The sequence below is a fragment of the Gymnoscopelus braueri genome (assembly GCF_963280865.1).
Source record: "Gymnoscopelus braueri genome assembly, chromosome: 1".
In the NCBI taxonomy this organism is placed as follows: domain Eukaryota; kingdom Metazoa; phylum Chordata; class Actinopteri; order Myctophiformes; family Myctophidae; genus Gymnoscopelus; species Gymnoscopelus braueri.
The window spans coordinates 60,840,978-60,865,565 of record NC_137603.1 but is presented as its reverse complement, the minus strand read 5'-3'; the positions used below and the strand labels follow the sequence as shown (position 1 = coordinate 60,865,565).

The 24,588-nt window shown below is 40.5% G+C and overlaps 2 protein-coding genes across 2 annotated transcripts in view; both read left to right on the top strand.

The window, feature by feature from the left end:
• The window catches only part of LOC308081933 (uncharacterized protein), a gene marked incomplete at its 3' end in the record, with an annotated part of 33,970 nt that extends 11,571 nt beyond the window's left edge, over window positions 1-22,399 (top strand). Inside the window, exons 2-5 of the mRNA XM_080423549.1 lie at window positions 20,091-20,241; window positions 21,027-21,137; window positions 21,418-21,618; window positions 22,332-22,399. Coding sequence (XP_080279675.1) covers window positions 20,091-20,241; window positions 21,027-21,137; window positions 21,418-21,618; window positions 22,332-22,399 — 531 coding nt within the window. The remainder of the gene's footprint in view (window positions 1-20,090; window positions 20,242-21,026; window positions 21,138-21,417; window positions 21,619-22,331) is intronic.
• Window positions 1-22,960, top strand: part of LOC308087355 (uncharacterized protein) — a 77,705-nt gene extending 54,745 nt beyond the window's left edge. The window contains exon 7 of the mRNA XM_080431140.1: window positions 22,534-22,960. Coding sequence (XP_080287266.1) covers window positions 22,534-22,672 — 139 coding nt within the window. The 3' untranslated portion in view covers window positions 22,673-22,960. The remainder of the gene's footprint in view (window positions 1-22,533) is intronic.
• The last annotated feature ends 1,628 nt before the right edge of the window (window positions 22,961-24,588 follow it).

The window sequence follows — 24,588 nt, the reverse complement described above, 5'->3', positions numbered from 1 at the left end:
AACTAATAAATACTCATAATGCTTTATAACAATAAGCATGTCACAATATACAGCATTCTATAAGGACTTATACGGTCAAGTATAAATGCAATGTTATATGCTTGTAGCACTATAATTACAATTACATTATAAATAAGTATAAGCACTCCTAATGTAATCAGAACACTGTAGTCATATGGTCAAGTATTATGATACTTTATAATTACTGGTCACTCACTGACTTTTTTTCCTTTGACCAGGATCATAGGCTTACTATAGTTCATTGTGTATTCTTAGATACAGATGCTGAGTGATAATACTATGGAGAGTTCTTCTGCATGCACATCAGCTATTTTTGCAATGTTTTAGTTAAAAGAGAAATTAAAAAGAAAATCTATGTTCATCACAATATTTGGTCCAATGTGTTATGTATGCATGTATGTTTATCTATCTAAACTGTTTGTTCACAAATGACACGTATGTTATTTAGATTTGAACGATTAACTTTGTCCTGCAATTTGGTGAAATAAAAATTCTGCTTTTTGAATTGGATTGGAGTGATTGAATTCAACATAGTATATTATTATTAAATATATAGTATTTAGACTACAGCTCAGGGCTTGTTTCCATTAAGATCTTGTGCATTCAATTCATAGATACATACATATAAAGACAAACAATGATATAGCCTACAGTAATATGCTAAACATATCATACGAGTAGTAATAAGACAGAAAGATATGTACTGTAAACAGTTTGGAGTTTGTTTCCGGTGATGAGCTTAGACTTTCTACAGGGGCCAGTTACAATTTGCAGTCTTTTGGAAGAGGGTAAATCCTCCACTTTGCTAATCCCATCGGTAGGTAGGTACATAAAGGGCATGACCTTTACACCATATAATCTTCCTATAATTTGAGTAAATTTGAGTAACCTCTGTCTGTCCGTCTTGGGTCGTGGTCTGTGTCGCGCCTGTGTTGCGCATGCGTCGCATCCACAGAGGGTGGAACTGCGCATACACAGTACAGTACAGTACAGTACAGTACAGACCGTACAGTACTGTATAGTACAGTACAGACAGTACAGTACGTACAGTACAGTACAGCACAGTACAGTACAGTACAGTACAGTATGTACAGTACAGTACAGTACAGTACCGTACAGTATGTACAGTACAGTACAGTATGTACAGTACAGTACAGTACAGTACCGTACCGTACAGTACAGTATGTACAGTACAGTACAGTACAGACCGTACAGACCGTACAGTACAGTACAGTACAGTACAGTACAGTACAGTACAGTACAGTACGTACAGTACAGTACAGTACAGTACAGTACAGTACAGTACAGACCGTACAGTACAGTACCGTACAGTATGTACAGTACAGTACAGTATGTACAGTACAGTACAGTACAGTACCGTACCGTACAGTACAGTATGTACAGTACAGTACAGTACAGACCGTACAGACCGTACAGTACAGTACAGTACAGTACAGTACAGTACAGTACAGTACGTACAGTACAGTACAGTACAGTACAGTACAGACCGTACAGTACAGTACAGTACAGTACAGTACAGTACAGTACAGTACAGTACAGTATGTACAGTACAGTACAGACCGTACAGACCGTACAGTACAGTACAGTACAGTACGTACAGTCCGTACAGTACAGTACAGTACCGTACAGTACAGTACAGTACAGTACAGTACCGTACCGTACAGTACAGTATGTACAGTACAGTACAGTACAGACCGTACAGACCGTACAGTACAGTACAGTACAGTACAGTACAGTACAGTACAGTACAGTACAGTACAGACCGTACAGTACAGTACAGTACAGTACAGTACAGTACAGTACAGTACAGTACAGTACAGTATGTACAGTACAGTACAGACCGTACAGACCGTACAGTACAGTACAGTACGTACAGTACGTACAGTACGTACAGTCCGTACAGTACAGTACAGTACCGTACAGTACAGTACGTACAGTACAGTACAGTACAGAACGGAACTGCGCATGCGTGTGTGTGTGTGTGTGTTTGCGACGGAACCCGGGGGGTTCCGCGACGGGGGGGTGTGCGGGGGGTTGCCCGTGGGGAGGGGTGACCGCAGGGGATGCCGCGGGGGGAGCAGATCCAGAATCTGTTGTCCGATTGTGTTTTCGCCCCCTAGTGGCCGAGATAATAGTGAAAAACTGTTCAAAAAGAGTAAAAACAAAATCGGACACCAGATTACGCATCAGCGCGCCGCCCCGAACGTGCTCGTATAACTCTCCTCACACACGGACATACGGTTCTCTTAATTGATAGCTAATTGGTTAGCCTATCTCGCTTAATATCTCGAATACAATAAGGACTTAGAGTCCAATGTTCGGATATGTTGTTCAGCTCACCGAGACGCACGTGTGGATATCTTGTTTGTCCCTCTACGACAATTTTTTTATTTCTGACTTTGTCTCTCAGTATGGGTCAACGTTTTACGCCTCTATGTACCTTGCGACAGTGTCAGAAGCAAACGTTAGAAGTGTCGTAGCGGGACAAACAAGACATCCACGCGTGCGTCTCTGCGAGTTGTACAACATATCCGAACGGCAGATTCTGAAAACGTATCGTTATGGAGATATATTGTGTTATTGCGCGAAATACATTGAGATTAGACCCCAGCCAATTAAGGAGAACGGTAAGGCCGTGTGCAAGGAGAGTTATACGAGCGCGTTCGGGGCGGCACGCTGATGCGTAATCTGGTGTCCGATTTTGTTTTTACTCTTTTTGAAAAAAAATTCACTATTATCTCGGCCACTAGGGGGCGAAAACACAATCGGACAACGGATTATGGATCTGCACCTCAGCCCGAACGCGCCAATATAACTTTCCTCACACACGAACATGTGGTTCTGAAAACTAGGGTTACGGGCCTTCTTAAATAACTTGGCCACTAGGGGGCGCCAACACAATCGGACAATGGATTCTTAATTAGCTCCTCAGCCCAAACGCGCCTATATAACTCTCCTCACACACAAACATGTGGTTCTGAAAACTAGGGTTACGGGCCTTCTTGAATAACTTGGCCACTAGGGGGCGCCAACACGATCGGACAATGGATTCTTAATTAGCTCCTCAGCCCGAACGCGCCTATATAACTCTCCTCGCACACAAACATGTGGTTATGAAAACTAGGGTTACGGGCCTTCTTGAATAACTTGGCCACTAGGGGGCGCCAACACGATCGGACAATGGATTCTTAATCAGCTCCTCAGCCCGAACGCGCCTATATAACTCTCCTCACACACGGACATACGGTTCTCTTAATTGTCTTTATTATTATTACTATTATTATTATTATATGGTGTAAAGGTCATGCCCTTTATGTACCTACCGATGGGATTAGCAAAGTGGAGGACTTACCCTCTTCCAAAAGACTGCAAATTGTAACTGGCCCCTGTAGAAAGTCTAAGCTCATCACCGGAAACAAACTCCAAACTGTTTACAGTACATATCTTTCTGTCTTATTACTACTCGTATGATATGTTTAGCATATTACTGTAGGCTATATCATTGTTTGTCTTTATATGTATGTATCTATGAATTGAATGCACAAGATCTTAATGGAAACAAGCCCTGAGCTGTAGTCTAAATACTATATATTTAATAATAATATACTATGTTGAATTCAATCACTCCAATCCAATTCAAAAAGCAGAATTTTTATTTCACCAAATTGCAGGACAAAGTTAATCGTTCAAATCTAAATAACATACGTGTCATTTGTGAACAAACAGTTTAGATAGATAAACATACATGCATACATAACACATTGGACCAAATATTGTGATGAACATAGATTTTCTTTTTAATTTCTCTTTTAACTAAAACATTGCAAAAATAGCTGATGTGCATGCAGAAGAACTCTCCATAGTATTATCACTCAGCATCTGTATCTAAGAATACACAATGAACTATAGTAAGCCTATGATCCTGGTCAAAGGAAAAAAAGTCAGTGAGTGACCAGTAATTATAAAGTATCATAATACTTGACCATATGACTACAGTGTTCTGATTACATTAGGAGTGCTTATACTTATTTATAATGTAATTGTAATTATAGTGCTACAAGCATATAACATTGCATTTATACTTGACCGTATAAGTCCTTATAGAATGCTGTATATTGTGACATGCTTATTGTTATAAAGCATTATGAGTATTTATTAGTTCTTATGACTATAATTATACAGGTTTATAAAGAAGATCATATGGCATTATAAGTATGCTAATAATGATTAGATTAGATAAGATCAAAACACCTAGCAAAGTACTTCAATTCTATAAAAGATAAAATTCTAAATTTAAAAGAGACTTTAAAAGAAAGCAATGTCCTCTCCACACTTGTGGTGGAGCACCCAGAATGTGTTTGTGTATGACATGTGTGCGTGCATGTATGTATGCAAGTCCATGGAATGATTAGCACAGAGTCCATCCAGGTGCCTGTGTGCGTGTGCGTGGGGGGTCTAGCAAGCAAGTCCAGTTCGACCAGGTGAGGTGGATCAGGGTTTATTAAGGAGCCCAATGGCAAAGGGGATGAAACTGGCACTGCCCTTTGCCTTCCTGAATAGAGTGCATGCATATGGCTGACTAAAGGTCAAATCCACAATGTATATCAACGAATAGGGGTATAAATAATCCACACGAACGGAGGTAATCCAATATATGGGAAACAGTCTGTCAAAAGAAAGTGTTCCAGTATCGCAGGGCACTCAATCCGCTTGTCCGGAACTACTCTGCCGGCACTGGGGGAGAAGAGAGGCTCTGCACGTGGAGGGGCTAGCTAGGCTCTGTGGATGGCCTCCTGGCCGGGCTCCTCCTCACCAGGTCCAGGACCTGAGCGTTGCACCAGACTCCCCCACTCCAAACATTTCATTCTGGCGTGATGGTTTCTTGGCCCGTGGTGGTACTGCAGGCTCCCCTTGCGGCTTGCTTGAATGGCCCTCCTTAAAGGCCTCACCGTGGATTTGTTCGGAACGGAAGACACAGGCTGGGGCGCCAACCCATACTGCTCCCGGATGCCGTCTACATTCCGGCTGTCACCCGTCTCTCCGGTGGTCACCAAACTATTCCTGGTTAAATAGAATAACAAACAAACAGTTTGGTTAAGGAAGTTAAGGTTAAGGTTAAGGAAGATTAATGGGACACACATAACATATTTATCAGTGAGAACGTACAGATATTAAATACATTTTGTTTGACTCGGTTCCACAGATAAATATTATGAAAATAGCAGATCTACAAGCTCACAACGCCCCGCGTTACGATGCGTTGTGAACTTGTAGATCGACTATTTTCATAATTGTTGCCTTTTTCTTACATTATTTGCCAATTTGGCCAATGTTTTACCTGTTTTAATAGAATAGTCTGTTGATTACTTTGAATGCAGTAATGGTCTTTTTTCTTTGTCATTTTCTTTGGTATTAAAAAGGTCTTAAAAGTCCTTAATTGTCACTTCACTGTCATCTGGGGACTCCCCCAAAATAATGTGGGGAGCCCCCTGGGGTCACAACCCACAGGTTGAGAACCACTGCCATAGAAGGTCCTCAAACCTCTGCATATTAAAATCTTCAAAGAGAGAAACAGAAAATCAGGAGAGAGTAACCATTTATCAGGACTACAGGGGGGTAGTCCTGTTGCTACAGGGGGTCCGCCAAATCTCTGTGCGATAGGATCATTGTCTTTTACATTAACCACTTGAACCCTAGCATCCCTATTCTAAGGACAACTTTAGCCAAAAATAGCAGATATACAAGCTCACAGCGCCTCACGCTGCGAGGAGTTGTGAGCTTGTAGATCTGCTATTTTCGGCAAAGAGGGGAAAAAAGAGCAGACCAAGTACAGAGTGAAAGTTGACTAAGTATTGGCGGTTTAAGTGGTTAAATGTCTGAAAATACACATTAACATGAATCCAACATCTATGAAAAGCGTTAATCTGCAACACAACTGTATGTTATATACAGTGGGGGTCCCTGCTTCATCTCTCTCTCAGTTAGGGGGTCCCTGCTTCATCTCTCTCTCAGTTATGGGATCCCTGCTTCATCTCTCTCTCTGTTAGGGGGTCCCTGCTTCATCTCTCTCTCAGTTATGGGGTCCCTGCTTCATCTCTCTCTCAGTTAGGGGGTCCCTGCTTCATCTCTCTCTCAGTTAGGGGGTCCCTGCTTCATCTCTCTCTCAGTTAGGGGGTCCCTGCTTCATCTCTCTCTCAGTTAGGGGGTCCCTGCTTCATCTATCTCTCAGTTAGGGGGTCCCTGCTTCATCTCTCTCTCAGTTAGGGGGTCCCTGCTTCATAGCTCTCTCAGCTAGGGGGTCCCTGCTTCATCTCTCTCTCAGTTAGGGGGTCCCTGCTTCATCTCTCTCTCAGTTAGGGGGTCCCTGCTTCATCTCTCTCTCAGTTATGGGGTCCCTGCTTCATCTCTCTCTCAGTTAGGGGGTCCCTGCTTCTGCTTCATAGCTCTCTCAGCTAGGGGGTCCCTGCTTCATCTCTCTCTCAGTTAGGGGGTCCCTGCTTCATCTCTCTCTCAGTTATGGGGTCCCTGCTTCATAGCTCTCTCAGCTAGGGGGTCCCTGCTTCATCTCTCTCTCAGTTAGGGGGTCCCTGCTTCATCTCTCTCTCAGTTAGGGGGTCCCTGCTTCATAGCTCTCTCAGCTAGGGGGTACCTGCTTCTGCTTCATAGCTCTCTCAGTTAGGGGGTCCCTGCTTCATCTATCTCTCAGTTAGGGGGTCCCTGCTTCATCTCTCTCTCAGTTAGGGGGTCCCTGCTTCATAGCTCTCTCAGCTAGGGGGTCCCTGCTTCATCTCTCTCTCAGTTAGGGGGTCCCTGCTTCATCTCTCTCTCAGTTAGGGGGTCCCTGCTTCATAGCTCTCTCAGCTAGGGGGTACCTGCTTCATCTCTCTCTCAGTTAAGGGGGTCCTTGGCCTGAAAAGGTTGAAGACCCCTGCCCTACAATATTGCATTCCGTTTTAATTCATGTTGAAAATAGCTGACTTACAATGCTGGACATTCACCAGTAAAGCCCGTAAATGTACAAAAAATATACACATGGTGCTTACCCGGTTGCCCTAAATGTTAATAAGCGGTCCGGAGTCTTTGTGCAATGTATTAGACCGTAAGTATCAATAAAGAAGTGTTTTAATCCCGTCTGTGGACGATTCTGTTGGAAGTTCCCAATGGCGGTAGTGACGGGGCGCATCAGGTCAAAGCCGGAATTACACTCAAGGTAAAGGGGAATAAAGGAGGGGGGGAATGGCGTTCGGCCACAGACGGGATTAAAACACTTCTTTATTGAAAAACATGGACTAATACATTGCACAAAGACTCCGGACTGCTAGTTAACATTTGGGGCAACCGGGTAAGCACCCTATATGTTGCATTTGTACAGGAGAAGTACGATATTTACTGGTGCATCGTAGTGCGGCGCGTTGTTTTGGCTGGTTAGCTTAGCAAGGTCCAACCAAACTTATAGTCTTCTTTAACTTGTCCAGATCAAACAACTTGCTATATACTAACATGTGAACAATGACGCCATGGCCTGGTTCTATCATTTCGTGGTGTATATTTAACGATTTATATCTTATAAATGCATACACATAGAACAGACTTCACTTACCCTGAGAAGAAGTTACATACAACAACAACAACAACAACAACAACAGTGCAGTGTGCAGTGCAGAAGTGGTCTGTATCCGGTCTAGCGGATACGGAAACTGTCTACATCACGATCCGGATGTAGTAGGCGTATTCTAGTATGCACCAGGAATTAGCGGTTAAGAGTTAGATAATATATATTTTAATTAGAAATAGGTTTAATATGTATGGTAACTAGGCTATTTCAAGGTTGTGCCGGCCTGGTCCTCAACAGAAAAGCCCTGCATTTAACATTCTAAATTATCTAAGCACAATTATTTATTATTCATTATTATTATTATTATTATTATTAATATTATTATTATTATTATTATTATTTGATTCGGGATATATTAACAGCATCAACAACATTCAAAAAGGTGATTGCCTGGCCTTGAACAGAAAACCCCTGTGTTAAACACATAGATAGATAGATAGATAGATAGATAGATAGATAGATAGATAGTAGCAGCATTTATATGGTGGGAAGAAAGTTCGGTTTCATAGTAGCCCTGACGAAACTTCAACCTGATGTTTGCACTTTTTCCATTTACTGCCCGCACATCTACATAAACGTTTAGATTTCAACTATACAGTGCTTAACCCATGGCCACGGACGTTACAATTATGTACGGTACCTCAAAAATACCCGTATATTCCGTGTTGTTCAATAAAAAGCATTTTAATCCGATTGGCTGCCATTTTCTCACAGAGTTATAATGTATCAGAGTGCAATACACCTCCCAACCAATAGGGTCGCGCAGTAAAAAGCATGAAGAAAATGGTCACCAATCGGATTAAAATGCTTTTTATTGAACAATACAAAAGATACGGGTATTTTTGAGGACCCGTACAGAATTGTAACATCCGTGGCCATTAGGTAAGCACTTTATATTTGAGATCTGAACGTTAATGTAGATGTACCGAGTGTAATGGAAAAAGTGCAAAAAAAAAAGGCCGAAGTTCAGCCATGACGCCCGTGACGGACACTGCGGATGTAATCTGCCATGACGTCATGGGCTTGGAAACGTCAAACAAATGTCCCGTTCTCAACAAATACTCATCGAAAAATTACCAAAATAATATGGAAATGCTCAGAATATTGTCAGGTTTTTGTGGGTGGTGTGTGCTCTGGTGCATTTCAACCAAGTCTCTTAGCTCACGTTGTGTGTCAGTCCAATGTATTATCAATGGAACGTCTAAGAAGGCGCAGGCTGCCTTTTGAAGAATTCTATTAATGTCTATGGGTGCCCTGGAAGGCGCATATTATCGTCGAGGGCGGACATGGACGACACATAGTGCCTTCCTGGGGTTCTGACCAAAAGGCAATATGTGCCTTCTTCGGAGTGAGACTGTGTTGGTTGAAGATCATCAGAAGTTGATTCTGCATAGCTTGCTTCTGTGGCGGTCTCCTCTTTGTCCTCCATCGTCTGGATGTGGTCCGGATCTGCTTTGAGAAAATCTTCTCCCCAAAAAGTCCTTCACCCTTAGGTTCTTTTGATCAAGTATCCATAATCATAATTAGTTATGAAATATAAATATTGATCCTGCCGACAACGCCAAATGTAATAGAATAATAATATTCCATTCAGGTGAAGTTTCTGATCATTTATTAAGAAGATTCAGGCAGAGAGCAACAGCATACAGATCATTCAGAGCCAGGCCTCCTGGCCTGACCAACAGCCCATTCGGGGCACAAGCCTCCCAAACCTCCTCTACCACAGTTCTTTATACTCCACATTGTACCAAAGAGGCTTTTCTAAATGGTCTTATAAGGTATGGACTAAATATAAGAGAGACACAACCATAGCTACACAAATACACATAGCTGAGACAGTGACAGTAGCATGAAGGATTCAGATCAGCTGTTCCATTTACAGCTGTAGGTGAGTTACATTTAGCACATTCATGTGTAGAGTGGTTGACTAAAGACCCCTGCTGTGAGTTTAAACCTTCTTAGTTCAGATAAAGTTAGATAGTACAGAAATGATAGAAGAACAGGTTGGCATTCTAATTTATCCATTACATTCCAGAGTTTTTTCTTTTTGTACATGAATAATCATATTCATGTACATACGACAGGTGATTTCAATGTAGTGGATAAAATTCATATAACAGTCATTGTGGTATGGATTAATTGAATGTATTAGTAGATGCAACAATCATCACCTGTTCTTCCTTGTTAAACTCCTCTCCCTAACAAAGTCTTTAAGAAACAGTCGACTCATGCTAACCTATTTCAAACGTGCCGACTATGTGCGAGTCAGTTATAGAATAAAGCCCATTTAAGGAATGACCATCTGTTGTTATACCTCTGTGTACCATCCTGCCAAGTATAAATATGTGGAAGACATTGGTGTTGGGGAGTGATGGGGGAAGCCCTGGAGGGAGACACTAGTCTCTCTCTGCTGTGATGAGATCTACAATAAACATGGAGTTTGGTTCCTGACAACTGAGTCCTGCATCTTCCTGATCTGTTTAATTTACATAAAGTAACATGTAAAAGCTGCCATTACAATTGGCGCTGTGAGCAGGGTGGATGCTTTGCTGTTATAGCAAACACTCCACTTAGAATCTTAAGAAGATGGGAGCAAAACCGAGCAGAAAGAAAATGCAGCGACAACTTGACGACCAACAGAAGGCCTTGGAAGATCAACGTGACAAAGCGAAGAGAATGCAACAACAACTCAATGACCAGCGTGACAAAGCTAAGAGGGCCGCAACGCTACAGCAAGAACAACTCAACGACCAACGGAAAGAAGTGACATTACTGCGAGAACACCTTGACAGAACTATGGTGACATTAGCAGATCTACAAGCCAATACTTCTCCTGATGACTACAATGTGAGGCAGAAGGAGCCAAACTGCAGGAGAGACACACAACTGACTGCTACTACACCCAAGGAACACCCAGATGTCACAGCGACGCTCTGTCCAAGTAACCTATTCCCATTAATTCCATATCCAAACCCTCATCCCCGTCCGGGGGCTGGGGCACAGCAAGCAGAGATAGATGCGTACTCTGCAACAGTACATGTTCAGCGAAACTGGACACCTGATGAATTCAATGACATTGTGAAGGACCTTCCAGACCCCATAATTGACGCGGTACGTTGGTGTACGGCTGTGTTAGATTTGATCGAGATGTATGGGCCATCGACAAGAGAGCTGGAATCAGTATTTCGCAAAGTTTTTGGATTAAGGTGGCTACGTCTCAGGGGAAACTTTGATGTGACTGGAGAAAGAGATGACATCATCACTGGACAGCTGCAGAATCGAGATGGTCTTTTTGACAGGGTGAAAGCAGCTTTTCCAGCACACACTGATTGGCCGAAAATTCACAGCACTAAGCAATGGGCTGATGAAACCTGTGACACCTACAGAAATAGAATGGAGGACTGCTTTCAGAAGCATTGTGGTGTGACACTAGACAACCCGGCTTACAGTGACTTGTTAAAAACTGCCGTGATCAATGGCTTGCGCCCGTCCATCCATAACCGGGTTATGACTTCCTGTATTGGATGGGAAAGTCAGAACCTCACTGAGGTGTGGGGACATGCACTGCACGCTGAGAGGCACATGCTCTCACAAGAAGACGGGAGGAAGAAGAAATTGGAAAGAGCACAGTTGATGTTCTATGAGAACCACCGGCAGCCACCACAGGAACAACAACAGCAGCAGCAACCAAATCAGGAGTCACATAGGAAGAAAAGGAGCCGTGAATGGAGGCAAAGAAGAGGAGGAAACAGTGAGCCATATGACATAGCGGTCTTATGTCATTACTGTGCCTCAGATGACCACATGGAGAGGGAGTGTCCTGTCGAAAGGAGTGCATGGCTGCACCAGCAGCACCCAGACCAGGATCACGAACAATATGGTGCAGGGTCTGTTCCATGCAACTATGGGCCAGCTGGAAATGCTGTGGCCAACAATCCAGAACAGGGTGGACCACATCCACTGCCTTGCCCCACATCGGGCTCCACAGGCTCCATGGCAATACGGACCAGGTGACAATGTTAATACAACAGGCACCAATTCACTACATGCGGAGCAGGCTCCATGAAAGGGTGAGGGTCATGTCCTGAGTTATGTTCTGAACGGTTTAATTTACTTTGCAAGTTCTATTCATTGTCATACTAAAAATAGGGTGAGAGTGATAAAATGAATTCGTTTGAGGTACTTCCTTAAAAAATTGCAGTACAGTCCGATCCAAAATTGAAAATTATATTCTACTAAATTAATGTAAGAAAAATATTGTTTAATGGTACTTCCTTAAAAATCGCAGTACAATCCGATCCAAAATTGAGAATTATATTCTACTAATTAATGTAAGAACAATATTGTTTAATGGTGGGGTAATATGCATAAAAGAAAAGACAATAATGTCATAGAACTTGAGTAAGTCAGTATTGTAATCTATTTCCACACACATGAACTAAATAGTTCACTTATCAGTCTGGTTCCCCCATTTCTATTCCTCTCCCCAGAATAGCTGACAGGGGGGAAGGGGGGTGGCAGGTGCGATAGGGGCCGTGTGTGTCTGTGTGTGAGTGAAGATAGACCAAACACTGGAACAGGAATACATTTGAGTTTTAAAAGGCGCTCAATCAATAATGTGAAACGGGTAATTTAAAACAGATTTTATTTGTCTCCAGTCCACTTATTGTGCTCTTGCTCGATAAATGTTAAGTAAAACTCGGATTAAAATAAACACACCACGTGTAGGCAAATTCCCATGTGGCAAGAAATTTTACATAATTCTATATTTTTTATTCCATGTAGTGAAAATGCCCGAGTGAAGAAAATTCCATGCTGTGTTGATAATGCCATACGTGATGAAAAATCCATTCGGTAGCAAATTCCACGTGTTGATATAATTTAAAATAAAAGAACTAAAAAATGTAATAATAATCCTAGTAGGCTAGAACTTATGGTTATCAAGCAAATTGTTACAGCAATTTTTGAGTGATTGATGGAGATAGTATAAAGACAGGTTAAACTGTACCTCGGTTGAGTATTATTACATGTTACTGCAAAAAGTTTGTGTGCAGCTTTCCGGATCATGGGTCCGGCCGATGGTTTCTGCAGAACCATTGGTCAGTCCATTATTCTATGAAAGTACTCACAAACTGTGGGGGGTCAGGGAACATTTATTTCCGACCATTATTTGACCATTGGTCAGTCCATTATTCCGTGAACGTTACTCACAAACTTTGGGGGGTAAGGGAACACTTTTATTAAGGGAACGTTTTTATTTAAATTGTATTAAATTAAATTAAATTAATTTTCGATTGAGGACTTTTATGTCAACAAGATCATATGGAGTCTAAAACAGAGACCGGTGACAGGCCGAGATAGTTCTATTTTTCAAAGGATCAATTACCTGACCTGATGGGTACATTTGGGTCTTAACTAGCTACTAAATAGGTAATACAATAAAGCTATGAGGTTTGTAGTGTGGAACTACACCACCATAATAGTATTTAAAAGAAGCAATTGCAATCTTTCCCAAAAATGGCAGATCTACAAGCTGCAGATCAGATATAACATTTCCAAAACATTGTATAAATCTACAAGCTGCATCAGTTGTTTAACAAATGTCAAAGAGCATAGCATTATCAAAGATACAGTATGCCAAAAGGTCCTATGATTTTTAAATACATAAGTGAAGTGTGGGGAAAAATTGTTATTGGTGTTGACTTTCTCTGTAACCATTACTGTAGAATTGTTGAATACACTGTTTGAGGATACGTGACCAGTAGCATATGCGAAATGCTTGCTTGTCACTGCCATCACACGTGTATCTAACAATACAGTTTTGTTTTGAATATTTGTACATGATTGTATCCCATTGAATTAGCATAATGTCCTGTCATTCTATGAATTTTCTCTATTTTTATAGGACATAAATACTTTATATTTATGCCCTAAGGGCTGGAATGTAGTGGATAAAATTCATATAACAGTCATTGTGGTATGGATTAATTGAATGTATTAGTAGATGCAACAATCATCACCTGTTCTTCCTTGTTAAACTCCTCTCCCTAACAAAGTCTTTAAGAAACAGTCGACTCATGCTAACCTATTTCAAACGTGCCGACTATGTGCGAGTCAGTTATAGAATAAAGCCCATTTAAGGAATGACCATCTGTTGTTATACCTCTGTGTACCATCCTGCCAAGTATAAATATGTGGAAGACATTGGTGTTGGGGAGTGATGGGGGAAGCCCTGGAGGGAGACACTAGTCTCTCTCTGCTGTGATGAGATCTACAATAAACATGGAGTTTGGTTCCTGACAACTGAGTCCTGCATCTTCCTGATCTGTTTAATTTACATAAAGTAACATGTAAAAGCTGCCATTACAGGACCCCCCCATTTTGTTTGACTCGGTTCCACAGATAAATATTGTGAAAATAGCAGATCTACAAGCTCGCCAGGCGTTGGGTGCTCCATTGTGGTCTCGACCCACAGGTTGAGAACCACTGCATTAAAAGCTCCAAGCAAGTTACATGTCTAGTATGTTGTTGACCACGTAATGTAATGTTTTTGGTTTAGTGATAGGCTACTCCGTGGCGCGCGCGCGCCTCATTGTATGCTGCCCAAAATAACAGATCTGTAACTGTCGACACGACATGACGCAGCGCCGTTGATAGCTTGTATGTCTGTTATTTTGGGTAGGCGACGCACATACGCATCGCAGCAATGTGTCTGGGTTTGAGAGGCTTTGATTGATGTAAACTTAAAGTTTAGCTCTGTTCGGGATTACTGAACAAAGGTGGATGATGAAAGATAACGGGGACAATATGGATGTAAGTTAACTTTGCGTCACTTCAGAGGAAACTATGGAGCAACTTCAGAGATGTTTACACACCCCTGGAATCCATTAGAACGGTGGAAATAGATCGATAACAGCCAACGTGAGTACATAGGCTATAGACCTTTCCTAAAACTGTCCAATTTATTATACCCATGTGCTACTGTTTGTCTGTGTACCACGTAGGAGCGTTGTCGCAACATGATGTAATTAATTATTTGGGAGCAGCCAGTGTGTACCAATAGTATACATATTTTAAATGGCTTTCATATACTATTCCGGATCTGACTAATATGACAAGCTTATTGTGAACACAATAGGCTACAAATTAATATAAAAATGTATTTGGATAAAAAAAAAAAGAAGAAGGAAAACAAGCCCAATGTGGCTTATAATAATCAGACCAGGCAACAGTGCAGACAGGTAGATAGGCTAGAGCATATATTGGATCGGGATGACGGCTAGCGCAGTCTTCTCTTAAAGGCAATGGCTTCTGGCACGGTGATTGGTTTTATCATTGTAACGCCCAAACCACACCTATGCATAATGTAACGGGTAGCTCAGGTGTTTGGCGGGTGAGGGGGGTGCCATAGAATACCGAATTTTGCGGGGAAACGCCTCTTGCCTAGTCCGAAATCCCTAATTAGTGGTTTGTTCAAATCTGGCTCTGAATAGAGCCCGAAGTGTGAGAAGCACTGGTTTAACCCATTAAGACTGGGAATTGTATTTATTTTTGCTAAAAATGTTGGCTATTCAAAAACAGCAGATATACAGGCTCATAGCGCTTCACTTCGTGCCGCGCTACAAGCTTGGAGATCTGCTGTTTTTGAAAAATCGTGAACATTTTTGCAAATATTTGAATATATATTATTTTAAAGCAAACATTTTTAACTCAAATCTTTACTTCTGGGGGTCCCTGGAACAAAATATTTTGAGATGCAGCCAAATACATATAATTTTGGGGGTCCTTGACATGAAAACGTTTGAGCACCACTGACATAGCAACATACATTTTTCAGAAAACTGTTAGGATAGTATAAGACATTTTAGTACATTTTAGAATCAGCCTCAGGTCTTAATGGGTTAATTGGCACCGAGCGTGCCATGACGCAAGTCCAGGGGTGCCGCAGAATACTTTGCTAATGTTTGGAATTCATCAATATCACTTCAGTTTAACCACTTAGACCCTCTATACTTACACCAAAATCTCTACGGCAAAAATAGCCAATCTACAAGCTCACAGCGCGTCACACGGCGACACATTGTGAGTTTTTGTCTCGATTTTTTTGGTGAATGTTGTCCCCCAGAATAGGTGCTGGGGTGCAAGTGGTTAAATGTCAAGCATAAATTATTTTCAATCTGTCCTAATGGAAACAGATATTCTCTCAAGTTTTCCCCGTGACATACTGTATCTTAGGGGGAAAGATTTACATATTTCCATACCGTAATATGACATAAATGTAAGGTGCCATAAAGTACCATGTCATTCAGGGGTGCCGTGGATGAAAAAGTTAAAAGTTTGAAAACAACTGATGAAGAAAATGTATTAAAACACTGTGTGCATGTAAACACATTATATCCTGATTAAATGCTTTGTGGAATGTAAACACACTTTATTTAGTGTTCATGTAAACAGTTCAGTTGGAACATATTTTTTTTAATATTTTTTAGTTGTAATTTCTAATCATGAACGCTACCTCAGAGAGTGTAGAAATGGAACCAAACGGACGCATGAGTCCAATTGTGTCCATTTGGATAATGTCAGAAAATTCAAGTGAAATACAGATTTGCTTTTCCCGTGTCAATGTGCCACACACAGACTTTGGGAGGTCATGAAGGTTTCCATGAAGTGTATATTATAAGGGTGTTGATAACATTTAAACATATTTAGAGATATGACATGAAATGATATGATATGATATGATATGATATGATATGATATGATATGATATGATATGATATGATATGATATGATATGATATGATATGATATGATATGATATATACAATAATATAATATAATATAATGTAATATAATATTATATTATATTATATTATATTATATTATATTATATTATATTATATTATATTATATTATATTATATTATATTATATTATATTATATTATATTATACTTCACAGTATTGTGTAGGTCAAAATGTCACTACTTGAGCCCTTCAAAGGGCACTGTTGACTGTGTTCATATTCTAATACAGTGTGGAGGTTTAAAAATATTATTATTAATAATAATAACAATAATAATGATAATAATACATTTACTTTACATTTGAAGCAAATCTAAAACTTAAAACAATGTCATGAAAAATAAAAAAATATGAAAAATATAAAGAAAATAAAAATAATAGATAACACATTTAAAGCCCTAGATTCTTATGGAATCATATCATGTTATGCATTGTGCTAATACGGCAGTTAAATCGGTTGCTTCTCTCATTTCTGCTTAAAACAGCTATTGAGGTTTCTATGTATAACATATTGTTATACATTATGTTGTATTATGAACGTGGACATGCCCCATGTCTGTCCGTTCATCTACAGTCGGGTCACAGAGGAAGCAGTTTCCAGAATCCCAGACATAAAGGGGTATTTCACTTAAAAACACATCTGGGGTCATTTTAAGTAACTTTTTTTGATTGATTGAATATTTTATTAACAGTTCGCAAAAAGTACAGTGGTACGATTATACAATGGTGGTAAAAGGATAACACAAAAAGCCCTGAGGGCTTGCTTCCATTGTGGTCCTGTTTATTCAATTCATAGCGGAATAACCCCAGACAGTTTGAAGCAGTTTCTGGTGGCTTTTTCTATCAGCCTTTATTTGAAACAGGAAACAGAGAGAAAAAGAGTAGAGGGGTGACATGAAAATATGGTCTGGTGGGCCAGGGATGGAACCGGGGGATTAGAGCCCACATGGTATGAACCCAGTGGTGTAGTATCGTTTTTTGCATAGGATATACTGTGATTATTCCCTTCCACGCGCACTCACGCGCATGCTCATGCACATGCACATGCACATGCACATGCACATGCACATGCACATGCACATGCACATGCACATGCACATGCACATGCACATGCACATGCACATGCACATGCACATGCACATGCACATGCACATGCACATGCACATGCACATAACGCACACTCACATGCACGTGTGCATATATGCACACACACGCTTTCGCTGAATAAAATAACCTCTATATGTAGGTCTATTAAAGGTAGGGTAAGGAATTTTCTTTGGTTAAAATAAGTGTTAAACAGCTCTATATTCTGATAGTACTCATTGCTATAGAGTGTTTGTTCACTAACAGCAGTCTTGAAAAGAAGACAGACCTGATGAATGTCAGACACATTGGTGCGACCAAGGTTTTACTCACGACACATCTCAGTTACCCAAGCCGTGCTACTCATACACTGAGTGGGCGTTCAGTTCAACCCACAACCTTGTGGTCCAAAGGGAAGCGCTCTACCGGCTGAGCTACCTGGACTATAGTGTAATGCATTTAAATATTCCAAATATATATAATTTAAATATAACACATTTTCAGGAAATGAAGAAAACCTTATATTTTAAAAACAAAAGTACCAGCACAATACCATCAAAGTTGGTATTGTAACTTTATCCATTGTCAGATACTTGCATGTGTTATATTATCACCACTTTACCCAAATTCAGCTCAAGTGGAGTTAGGAAGTTTTGTCCATCATTGATAAGAACAGCTGACAATGGATCTCCAAGCTCACACATCAGTGGTGTCAGTTCAGCAAATGCTAAGGGATGGCAAGGTTAGGGTTGCCAACTCCCAGAGATTAAAATAAGGGACACCTATCCTGGGCACGCGCCTTTGGCGTGCAGACGATTTAAAAGGGGGTAAAACCCCCTAAAACCCCCGAAATGCATAGAAAACTAGAAAAAGTGCTCCTCGGAGCACAGGTCTCCGCCAGGTCAGGTAGGTTATTGTGGGGCAGCAATGTTCGGAATTAGCCAATCAGGATGGAATATGAAAAATTGGATGGAACCATCTTGATCACTTGACTATATGTGTACCGATTTGCATGATGTTTGAATTTGTAGGAGTAATATAAAAAAGAAAAGTGTTGCAAAATAGGCCTCATGGTGGCGCTATAATAGGGCAATGTTAAAAGGGTGGCATTTGTTCTTCAATGTGGTGCGAATGTGCGTGCAAAGTGTCGCAATCGGACGCTGCATTCATGATTTGTGGCATTTTGTTCAAAACGGGCCACTCCTGCAAACTTTAGATGTCAATGTTAGCCAATCAGGATGGAATATGAAAATTTTAAAAGATCCATCGTGATCACATCATCGTGATCACATGACTATAGAGATCAAGTGTACCGATGCGCGTGAAATTTGGATAAATTCTGAAGGCTTAATATCAAAGAATGTGTTTTACATAAGTCGGCCTCCTGGTGGCGCTATGAAAGGCAAATGTGAAAAATGCAGGTCAGTTGTTTTTCCTTGGCCTCTAGGGAGTGTGCGTGCAAAGTTTCATGCAGATCGGTGCAGTTATAGGTAAAAACATAAATCGTCCATTTATAGCGCCACCATGAGGCTGATTTGAACATTTTCAAGTGGCATTTCTTCCTCGGCCTAGTGGGAATGTGCGTGTGAAATCTCACGGAAATCGCAAGCTGCGTTCATGATTTGAGGCATTTTGTTGAAAACGGAGCAATCCTGCAAACTTTGGAAGCCAACCTTAGCCAATCAGGATGAAATATGGAAAATTGGACAGATCCGTGTTGATCACATGACTATAGAGATACTGTGTACTGATTTGCGTGATGTTTGGATAAAATCTGTAGGAGTACTGTCAAGAAGTGTGTTTTGCAAAAAGCGGCCTCCTGGTGGCGCTATAAAAGGCTAATTTGAAAAATTTGGGGCAGAGGTTCTGCTCTGTCATCCAGGGAGTGTGTGTGCACAGTTTCGTTGCGATCAAGCCAACGGTGCCGGAGATTAGCTGTACACAAAATGACAGAATGACGGACACACGGACACACGGACGGACACACACACACACACACGGACGGACGGACAGGGGGCAAAACATACTCTCTCGCCATGCCTTTCGGCCTGGCGGAGACAACTATGCATTATATCTATAACACAATACAAACACAATGGTCTTACACCTGCATTAGGCTACTATTCATGATTTCTTCTTTTATTTCTTTTTTTTTATTATTATTATTTTTCTGGAGCCAAGGTATGGCACATGCCATACCTTGCCATACCCAATTGACGCCCTACAATGCATCACAACGTGTGAATTAATGCCCTGATGCTTCATGACACTGCTTATTTAGCCTAACATACTAAGTAGGACTTTAAATATTACAATAACTTCTGCAAAGAGGGTTTCACAGAGCTGCAGTTTCTGTAGAACTAGCTAGATAAATGCTATATGAACTCATTTATTGTCACAATGCTCTCCTCAGAAAACACTACATAGATTTTAGAAATAAATTAATTGTTTTCATAACATTAGCGTCAGTGCTAAGTTTGATATCGTCGCTGCCCAACAGCGACAAAATGTACATTAAATTCATGTGTTTTTTGTCATTCCTCTTAAGATGTCTTCACATACTCCTGGCAAGCGAGTCAGAGCAAAGCGTGTGAGGAACGATGGAGGAGTCAGGGAGGAGAGAGGAGAGGAGGAGGCAGACTACGCCAATGAAAGAGCAGACCAAGGCTCTGGATCACAGCGGGCTACAGGAGATCAAGGTACACATGAACACACTGACACTGTTTCTCTCTCTTCTCACATCATCACTAGAGCAGCTTGTCACATGATATTTAAACTAGCAGTTACCTATTTTTACAAGGGACATGAACAAGATTGTGTTGTTGAAACGTTGCTTTGTGCCTATTCAAAAATGTTTTGCATCGTGGCTACGAGCTGTGTGACTTCCTTTTTGTAAACTTTGATCTCACTCACCGTGGTCGGCGCCTCTACACACTGCTGGTGTGTGCCTTTTCCTTTGTGTGTGTGTGTGTGTGTGTGTGTGTGTGTGTGTGTGTGTGTGTGTGCGTGCGTGCGTGCGTGTGTGTGTGTGTGTGTTTTATTTTTTTATGGCTACGCATTTTTTGGGCAATTGAAAAAATAGCAGATTTACAAGCTCACAGCGTGTCACTTCGTGCCATGCTGCGAGCTTGCACATCTGCTATTTTTGAACATTTTTGAAAAATTGTGTGAGAACTACTGATTTTGAAATCATTTGTAGAATCGGCCTCAGGTCTTAATGAGTTAAAAGAAACATTATGATTGTTATATAGCCTGGTTCCTCCTTGTATTTTATTTCTCCTTTCATTTCATAAAAGTCACCATTGCATGTTGAAAGACATGTTCAACTACATTATTGTACATCAGACACATGAAACTTTCTCTAGAAATTCAAGATGAAGGGGTTCTGAGCCCAGATCATTTAACTATATAATATTCACTCTGAGTTCTTGGAAATGAAACATTGAAGTAGATCATACTAACGTTAAACTCCAATATCCTCCAGTTGTCCAGAGAGGCCTCATCATTGAGAGAGACATCTTCAGAGCAGCTGCAATGTGTCTCACTGTGCTGTTTGTTCTGGTAGTAGTGAGAACTACAGGCATGGTCATGGATTGTGAGTATGAATTCAAATCAAATCTGCCTTAATTCTCAAATTCTTGATTGAGGCATAATTTATGGCCTAATTCTTAATTCACTGGTAATAATCATCATCTCTACCACCAAGTTTTTCTTTGTGTATCAATGCTTACAGCTGTAAAGTAGAATGCAGAAAGTGGAGTAAAAATGTTATATATGTTCATTGTAAAGAATAATAACACATTTTCTTTCTCTAAGCTAATAACTTGACTTCATCATGATCAGTAGCAACAACAGTGTGTATCATCCCATTACAGATAATTCAGCCATTAACCCACCACTGAACAACCTAACCCAGGAGAGAGACCTACTGAACAACCTGACCTTGACCAGATACAACAACGTGATCCTGGAGAGAGACCAACTACTGAACAACCTGACCTTGACCCTGACCAACGTGACCCTGCAGAGAGACCTGTTGCAAAGTGAAGTAAACCGTCTGAAGAGAGAGACAGCAGGTGAGAGAGGTTACACAGTACACCTTTTTGAAGGAATATTAATTAGTGTATTATTATTGATATTTTCATCATTGTCAGGCATGTAGTCTTAAAAAAGGATTTGAGTAAACATTTATCATGGCTGGTTTATCATATCAAAATATTTTGAGTTGTAAACCTAAAACCATGTCATTCTTCTAACATTACTCAGCTCATTTCTTACTCAGGTTTAGTATTTGACTGTTATCATATCATCAATGTGTTAGAACTGATGATCGGTTTATTTTTGATGTGTCGGATGCAGAAGTTTGGAGACGTCTTTTATTACATCTCTACTGAAGAGAAAACCTGGGAGGAAAGTATACGACAATGTCAGAAGATGGGAGCACGTCTGGTGGTCATTAACAGTCAAGATAAACAGGTGTGTGTGTGTGTGTGTGTGTGTGTGTGTGTGTGTGTGTGTGTGTGTGTGTGTGTGTGTGTGTGTGTGTGTGTGTGTGTGTGTGTGTGTGTGTGTGTGTGTGTGTGTGTGTGTGTGTGTGTGTGTGTGTGTGTGGGGGGGGGGGGTGTAGTGTGTGTGTGTGTGTGTGTGTGTGTGTGTGTGTGTGTGTGTGTGTGTGTGTGTGTGTGTGTGTGTGTGTGTGTGTGTGTGTGTGTGTGTGTGTGTGTGAGAGAGAGAGTGGGGGGGGCTTTCACTTTATATGAAAGCAATAAAACAATGTAAAAATCAACAGGATTTCTTCAGTGGACTGAAGTGTTGGAAGGGAGCATCACACACCTGGATTGGACTGAAAAGGACTAAGACATGGACATGGGAGGATGGATCATCATTGATAACAGCGTGAGACATTTTACACGTTTTTCTAAAGTAATTCTATCGAAGTCACTGTACATGTGATTATCTGAGTGGATGTGATTAAAATGTTTATTCTGCAGGTACTGGGGTGCTGGATATCCTGTTCACCAAGTGGACATGCGTTGTGCTTACTACTGGCCTGCAGATGGAAAGTGGAGAAATATGCAATGTTCACAGACAAACACCTGGATCTGTGAGAAGACATATTATTCATCTTAAAGCTGCAATCTGTAACTCATATGTCCAACCTGGGATTCAAACCCAGGTCATCCCTGTGAGAGTCCTCATTTCTACCGCTCATCAAGAGCCAGTCCCTGATTGGCCAGGGGAGATATTGTGCTTATGAGCTTCTGCAGTTATTACTTGTCCACCAGTAGGTGTCCAACCTTACATCAGGGTCTACATTTCTCAATGGAAGAGTAGGGAGAGTGGTTAAAATAACCTTCATTCATTAAAAAAAACTGGTTCCAGATTGCAGCTTTAATTTCACTGATAAAACTGTATGTCAGTGTTCTGCTTTGTGAGGTTAAACCCATTTAGACCTGAGGCTGAGGCCGAGTTTTCTGAAAAACTTCAAATACTTCAATACAAAAATTTAAAAAAAAATTATGTTGCTACATAACAGCAACAACCCCAAAAGGGGTTCCCGGCTTGAAAGGTATAGTTACGTAATGGGGTTCCAGATCTTTAATTAATAATAATTAGTAGGAATAAAATAGAATAAAGCAAACATTTTATTGTACAGAAGTACAAACTGTTGTATACATAATCACATTAACCATTAACCATTAGGGTTTGTGTTGTAATCCATTTTGCTTTAAGGACACAGTTAGACTGTGTCCTGAGTTTCTGTCATGCAATTCAATGGTAAAGATTTCCTGTAGCACTTCTCTTCCCAGCGCCCAAGCATCGCTCTTCAGTGCTCTCTGCATCCAATGCTTTTGTCAGAGCATCCTGGTCTGGAGAGGAGCAAATAGCAAATGAACATAAAAACTAAACAAGAAAACAATCCAAGTATTTAGTAAAAAGACAAATATTGATAAATCTGAATATTTTCGGCTCTGTTTCTTGCTATTTATGCCCTGAACTACAGTCAAGATGTGCTTGTATCATAATGCATTTTCATGAATTCCTTGAGTCCAAATTGTATGGAAAAATGTGTTAATTTGTCTCCCCATGAACCCCATGGGACATTATTTCACTCTGTTACCTGGCAGAATCTTAAAAGACACAATTAAACGAGAAAATGCAGTTGGTAATTTATTTAAATTTTTTACTAAATACTAAAAGTATTTAGTAAAAAGCTAGACTATTAATGTGACATTTGCATCCTCCTGGCTGTGTCTGACAACCTGACTTTGAATCGTCGTTACCACAACCATGAGAATTCCACATTTACCGTTGTTTCTATATGACATTTAATAACATTTCTCTTGATTTTATTCTATTATGCCATATATACTACATGCTGTTTTGTATTTAATATGGATTATCACCGTGTAATATATTGTTTTTATGTTGACACACTGGGGACCAGTTGCACCCTACAGTCCCTTTTCTGAGCATGCCATGATAGGTGAAGAGTGGGCTAAAACAGCAGATCTACAAGTTCACAACGTGTCGCATTGTGACACATTTTCCGCTAAGAGATTTGGTGTAGAGGGAAAAGGAGGAGGCCAAGTATAGAGCCCTATGAAACCCTTGTCAACAAAGTGGGTTTAAGTGGTCAAGTACGATAACAATGTCACTGCCTGTAGTGTTGTCACAGCTGTATTGTAAGTGTATGTGACAAAAACACACCCTTACTGTTAAAGTGATTTGTTAATAACGTGTTGTTTTGTAACCCAGATTTTTTTTTTTACAAACTTGTAAACTGAACAGTGGAAGTATTTAATAAAACTTTACTAAACAATAGCATTATTCCAGTCAATTGATTATACATTCTACTGCCCTATGAAGAATACTGTAAGTACGTACCTGATAATACTCTTGACTCAATATGATTATTTAAAATGACACATAAATTGATACTTACAGTATAATACAATGACCATCAAGAAATGTTACGAAATGAAACAAACAGCACTGCAGTTTTTTACTGCAGACAATAAAACAGATGAAAAGGAAGTGGGGAG